The sequence below is a fragment of the Babylonia areolata genome, chromosome 18 (assembly GCF_041734735.1).
Source record: "Babylonia areolata isolate BAREFJ2019XMU chromosome 18, ASM4173473v1, whole genome shotgun sequence".
NCBI classification, from domain to species: Eukaryota; Metazoa; Mollusca; class Gastropoda; order Neogastropoda; family Buccinidae; genus Babylonia; species Babylonia areolata.
Window position 1 is genome coordinate 27,877,428 of NC_134893.1, and position 6,421 is coordinate 27,883,848.

A 6,421-nucleotide genomic window follows, 5' to 3' on the forward strand; every position below is an offset into this window, starting at 1 on the left:
GATCTCTTCTCTGTCGAACAGAGGCGGGGAAAATCTTGGATCTGTTGATTATGGCTTGGTTGTTATGGATCTTGTACAATATGCTCGTCCATCCAACGAACGAGAAGATACATGACCAACCTTGCCTGAGGAAGCTGACCAAGTCCATTGACATGGCTTTGATTCTAACAGTCCCAATCTTTGAAAGTTTTTTTCTCACGCGCCTGTGGTAGGCTTTTTCTGTTCGCAACAGGAATTACTCAAATGTCCGTGATTGAAACTAATCAGTTCTACACGAGGCCGCAGCTAGTGTCACTCACAATGGTGGAAATCAAAGTCCCCCAATTCCCTCTTCTGCCACACGCAGCCACACTCCCCACTGACTCCATCTGCTCCTCCCTTGTTTAGTGCTGACAATCCATCCCTTATCAAAACCTGTATGGTGGAAGTTTAATTAGTGAAAGAAGAGCCACCTCACCAAATGGATCATTTTTTTGAAAAAACAACAACACATATTGGGATTTGTGTGTGTGTGAGCATGCCAAAGCAAGCAAGAATTCTAAATCAGAACTTGTCAAGCTTGTACATCAGCATGCAACTTAAAGGTGGCGTTTTAACTACACACGGACGCTTGTGTGGGTCGTGTATGACCTACGCTTTTTAAAGAGGAAAAAACGTGGTCACCCCTCGAAAGCTCGTGTGGAAGCTTTGGAGGAATATACAGGTTTGTCTCTTTAAAAGGTATGGGTCGTGCACGACCCACACAAGCTTTGGAGAAATATACTGGTTTTTGTCACTTTAAAAAGATTGGGTCGTATGACCCACGTACATGAGCTTCCGCATGTTGTAAAAAGCGACAGCCAGCGAGGGTTAATAATTGGCCGAGATATTTGCGTTTTCGTACCCTTTCTGGGTCGTGTACGACCCACGATAGCCAGCGAAGGTGAATGTGTCAGGGGTGGGTGGGAATTGCAAAATGTGTCAAACATGTGCACAAAAGGAGTGCTTGTGTTTGGTTTGCTTGCAAGGAATACTTTATTTTCTGAGCACACATGCGAGGTTTAAGTCGAGCATTCTGAACAGAAATCAGAAACTTGAATATGGCCTCTTTTATGCACGTTCTGTATATGCCCAACAAAGGAAATCAGTTTATCCGAGTAATACATCTATTGGTTTTGGCGAATGTTTCAGGTCAGATATATAGGCTTCGAGCTTCTTGTAAAATTTCCATTTTGAATGATCAATACATATCAGCGTCCATGGACTTTTCTTGTGCATGTATTTGTTATACAGCGAGTGTAAGATAGTGAGCTTACTCATTGTTTATTGCTACTGTACTTCACTGAAATGACTTTCATATTGCTTTACTGAACCAACATTTTACTGGCAATATTCTACCCCAGACACCTTAAAGTTTTTGGACTGGGTATAACATGAACTACTGTACTGACTGCATTGCCAATTATGCGCAACTATCTCCTGATCTTGTATGCCTTTGGAATTGAATCCAATATTTTTAAAAAGCCAATGAAAAAGGTTTTGTGCAATTCAATTAACACACATAAAAGAACCCATGATCAACCTTAGAAACTATCTGTTCAGCTGGCCAGACTTTGTACTGTTTGCTACAATTGTAGGAGTCACATGCAAATAGCAAACAATTTGGTCAAAGTCCACTGTATAAAACTACCCTGTATGTGATTTTATATGTTGCATGACCTTGACAATGTTTGAGCATGACAATGGTAAGAAGACAGATTACAGGGGGAAGAGAGAGAGAGAAAAAAAAGGCAGAATAAAGAGATGAGAGAAGAAGAAAAAAAAAAGACAACAGAAAGGAGAAAAATGATGAGAAAAAAAAGAAAAAAAAAAAGAGACCCCCCCCTCCCCCCCAAAAAAATGTGGGAAAGAACCTTCCAAGGATGCCAAGACTACCCTGCTCATTTGCAGAAATTTTACGCATCCACTGATTTCTCCTAAAAGATACGTCCACTGTATAAAATACTTAGTGTAAATGCTAGTAAGCAGAGAACATGGAAGCATAATGTTGAACTTTTTATCTCCAGGATAGTATTGCTAACCCATTCTAATTTCTGCAAAAATATCTTGCATACCATTACTAATTTGTTCCATTCTTTAAAGATCACTAGTAAATTGTGATAAGTGTACTCTGTTTCATGGCTAAGCAATACGTTGTATTCAACCACCTTGTTTGTGTGACTGCACAGACCATCTGCATCAGTAAACTGGAAAGTGAAATGGCACATCCATTCATGAGAATTGCAATCAACAGTCCAATCATAACACATGGCACATCCATTCATAAGAATAGCAATGAACAGTCCCAATCGTAACACATGACTTCAAAAATTTATTTTGTTTGATCAGTTTGTTGCCAATAAATAAAGGAATTAAATTCACACACGAGAGGTGTTCACAAAAATCAAACACTTGACATGTACCAATTTATGACAAAGATGAAGCTCACATCAGACATTAACAGCAATACTTCCGTCAACAAAATGCAACTTCTACAGAACTGTAAATCATTCCTAAACTTAGAATGTGACTGAAGACACCAGTACAAATTGTCTGGAGAATATAGATGCTCTACAATTGATCCTTGATATGAAATTTCAAATTTACAACGGACCTCACCAAATTGTGAATGAAGACACCAGTTCAAATTGTCTGGATAATATAGCTGCTCTACATTTGATCCATGACCTGGAATTTCAAATTTCCAAATGACCTTACCTACTTCTGAAGGTAAAAGTAAATATATAAGTGGGGAAAAATAAACATGAATGAAAAATGTGTTCAAATATAAAATAAGCTAATTTACAAAATGTTATCTATTTGCAATATTAATAAACTGATGGAACTGAACTATGAAATGGTTGGTCTATGTACAGTTGGATGAAAAAAAAAAAAAAAAAAAAGGCAGTAAACAGCCAAGCTGCTATTTACTATGTCCTAAAAGAGAGTGCTGAGAGAGGGCTAGTGGTGGTTGGCCCCGGGCTTTGCGGATGTCATTGATCAAGTCTTTCATGCATTTCACTTCACGCTGCAGTTCGTCACATTTTTCACGCAAATCATCGTTGATGGCCTCCAGCTCGTCTACCTCAGACCTTTTCTCATCAGTTTCTTTCTTTTTCTTCATGCGATAACGAATGGCAGCATTCTTATTCTGCAGCTTTTTTCTGTCCTTTTTGCTCATGAGTTCTAGCTCTAGCTCAGTAGGGTTGGGACTAATGCTAGCAGTCTGTTTGCGTCCTTTAGATTTACTGCTCTTGGGAGTCTTCTGAGACCTGCTATAAGGGGTAGGTCTTGACTTATCCGTGTTCTCAACCACTTTGTACAGATCAGTGGAGCTAAAGGACCACGAGCCATCGGTCAAGAGAATCGAGGTATCCACTGTTGAAGATGGGGAGGGGGAAGGGGTTGGGGCAGGGGAACTGGATTGAGAGCTAGCTGAAGACAAGACACTCTCCACATCATCCGGGGACAGTGGGGACTGAAGGAACTGAATGTTCCCACTCTCTAGTACCTGCAAAGCTGGGCTGTTTTCAGCATCTGCATCCAGAACAATCTGAGGGGTGACTTGGTCATGTGGGGATGGTGGGGAAGATGGAGGAGTGTCAAGTTTCAGCAAGGGCTCTTTGTTCAAGCTGTGCAGAAACTCATCGGCAAACACATGGTTCAGGCTTCCCAATTCATCGGTGCACTCCTCGACTGGGCTGGAGCCAGCAGTGGTGGTGGTGGTTAGAGTGTCTGTGCTGGGAAGCTTGACAATTTCATCATCCAGATGAAGAGGCAGCAAGGGGAAGTCAACTGGGAAAGTGAAATCTTGTTCCATCCAATCTGTCCCCAAGGAACCTGAAAGTATACAAACACCTTTCCAATATGAGGTCTTTGAAGATGAAAATCTGTCAGTATTTCCAAACATAAACACTTACCCTTTCACATCATTCAATATTATATTTCAGTTTAAAGCTCTGTGCAACAGTTAAAAGCTATGCGCAATCAAGCCTATGCGAGTTATATCTGTTCTGAATGACACTGAAACGACTCTCCGCTTGAAAGTGCCTTTATCAGGAACTGTTTGTTATAATCGTAAATCAAACATATAATCTGCAACAAAAAATTTAGCGTATGCAAGCAGTAATACAGTATCATTATGGTTCAAGGTAGTGTACACAACTGTTAAAATTAAGTCAGCTAGCAAAGAGGCCGACTATCAACTTAAATTATACAAACTTAAATTACAAAGTGCACACATAAGATTATTAGTATCAAAATATGAGCAACCCAACAACTCTAAATTTAGCTCAGGGTGTCCCCCCACAATTTTTTACCCCCCCCCCCCCAACAATCATATTTGAGTAGGTTCAACATTTACTGAGTACACACATATTTGATGAAATTTTTCATCAGTTATCATGGAATGACATCTTTTCAGAATTTACACTGCCAAATTTAGTTAAGGAAATGACCTTCAACGGGGCTGGACAGTCCCTCCAGTGTGTCCGCCAGAGTTTCCGACTTGGTGCTGATCCCTGGAAGGCCATCTGGGGCCTCTATCATGTCAATGTCACCGAGGAGGAAATAGTCCGGCTGGTCCAGGGTCCAACCGCCCTCCGACTGAAGAAGCATGTCCAATTCCATACTGGATTATGTTGTGCAGGTCAACCAGTTGAAATGAACTTGAAGAGGTAATGGCGAAGCAGTCTCCACTCAAGTCGTCTTTTTTGTCTGTGACTTTTGCAGTCAGTAGAGTTGCCAAAATGGCCAGAACATCATTGCAGGTACTGTGGACATACAAGATAAAAAAACAACGAATTTAAGCTTTTTTTCTTTTTTTTTAGATGAACTTTTTAAACTGCATAAGCTAGTGCATCAATTACTGCATGTAATGTACATCTACAATGCTATCTCAGTTCTACCACAGGTCACAGTGATAAAAGTTACATTATCACAGAAACAAAATCCAAATGTGAATTGGTAGCATTCCACAGGCAGTCATTTGGGGCTTGGCCAGCAAGACACTTTTATTAAAGTTCATGTCCATTACTCACATCTGACTGATGACTCTAAGTCCTATACTTTGATAAACAAGGTGGTGAAGGTCCCATCAGTGTTCTTAGAGATGACAATGGCAAATATCAAATTGTAAGTGTGCCTGCTGTAAAGCACAAATGCAAACACCAATCTGCAAGTCGACTTTGTCAATGCATTTATCATCAATTGAGTTATTTAACCATTGAATTTTTCGTTTAGCAGATAGTTTCATAACTGATATAGTGATAAGTGTATGTGCAAGTGTGTGTTTGGGGGTGGTGCTTTGATAGGTGACTGGTTTCAGAATGTCCATTAGGCTACTCGTCCCAAAGGTCACTCGCTCTTTTTGAGTGACAATATTCACAATGATTGTGATCGCTAACGGTAAAGAAGAAAAATATTTTCCCATGTCCACTTCAACCACGTTTAAGTGTAGAATTTCAAACAAGGCTCTGGTATACCATATGTGGTCTTGTACTAGTAGACTACCAGTCTGTCCCACATGACAAATATTCAAAACTGTAAAGTACATCTGATCTAGCCATGATATATTGAATGTGTCCATTACTAGCTTATGTTCCTAAACAAATAAATTATAAACAAAATCATATTTCAATACTTTCCTCATACCAGTAACTGGTTCAGACATGAACGACAATTCAAGGTCATACAAGGCAGATGCAGATCCGTGAGTTGGGCCGGCGTCTCATTTGAACGAAATCACTAAATTTTAAACAATTAACTAAAACATACCAATAGGCTGTTAAAAAATACCCAAAAAACAAACACTTACACCATTGTGATTTGTGCCAAGGTGCACGAGCGGGTGCCCGGTGCCGTTATTTACACTGCCATCTTGGACGCAGGAATAACGTGTTACTTGTTGAGATGTCAAAATGGAGTATGGCGCGGGACGACGGCTGCCTCGTGTAAAAGAAAGTGGGAGCGGCTGTTTTCGATTCATCCGCTCCATTTGAAAATGAATCCAGCGTGAGGATTGTCTTCTTAAGAGACAGATGTAAGAACGTAATGTATTTATTTGTGGCTCTCGGCATGATTTTGTGTTTCATATTATCTGAATAAGCGTATTATTTCAAAGAAACAGAGGTACTACTTTGTATCTCGAAAGCTAATAATATGTAAAACAGTACTGCGGTTGGCATATTGCATCAGAAAATTTTGGCAATCTGCCAGGCCAATGCGGTCATAGATGTAAAAATAGTGTTTCTAAAGATAGTTCTGAGTTTTCATTGGCTGTTCATGGTCGTCATTGTTACATCCAGGGGCACCTGTTACGTCGACAAGTCACGGGATCTCACAGAAAAAGCATACGTCATGACACACCCGCTACCAAAAAAACCTTCGCTCTCGGACTTTTATC

The 6,421-nt window shown here is 40.1% G+C and overlaps 1 protein-coding gene across 1 annotated transcript; it reads right to left on the reverse strand.

Annotated features, from left to right (window-relative positions):
- Positions 1–2,337: 2,337 nt before the first annotated feature.
- On the reverse strand, positions 2,338–5,989 carry LOC143292618 (uncharacterized). The gene is made up of 3 exons (XM_076603077.1): positions 5,834–5,989; positions 4,476–4,790; positions 2,338–3,858 (listed from the first exon to the last, which is right to left on the reverse strand). The coding sequence occupies exons 2-3, from the start codon at positions 4,645–4,647 to the stop codon at positions 2,942–2,944; spliced, it is 1,089 nt and encodes a 362-aa protein (XP_076459192.1). The 5' UTR covers positions 4,648–4,790; positions 5,834–5,989; the 3' UTR covers positions 2,338–2,941.
- Between the last annotated feature and the right edge of the window lie 432 nt (positions 5,990–6,421).

What these genes read in the sequence shown, in the direction of transcription:
- LOC143292618 (XM_076603077.1), bottom strand. Translation starts at nt 4,647, where the DNA reads ATGGAATTGGACATGCTTCTTCAGTCGGAGGGCGGTTGGACCCTGGAC. An exon ending in ACTGTCCAGCCCCGTTGAAG is followed by an intron (nt 3,859 to 4,475) that starts GTCATTTCCTTA and finishes GTATACTTTCAG; the next exon opens with GTTCCTTGGGGACAGATTGG.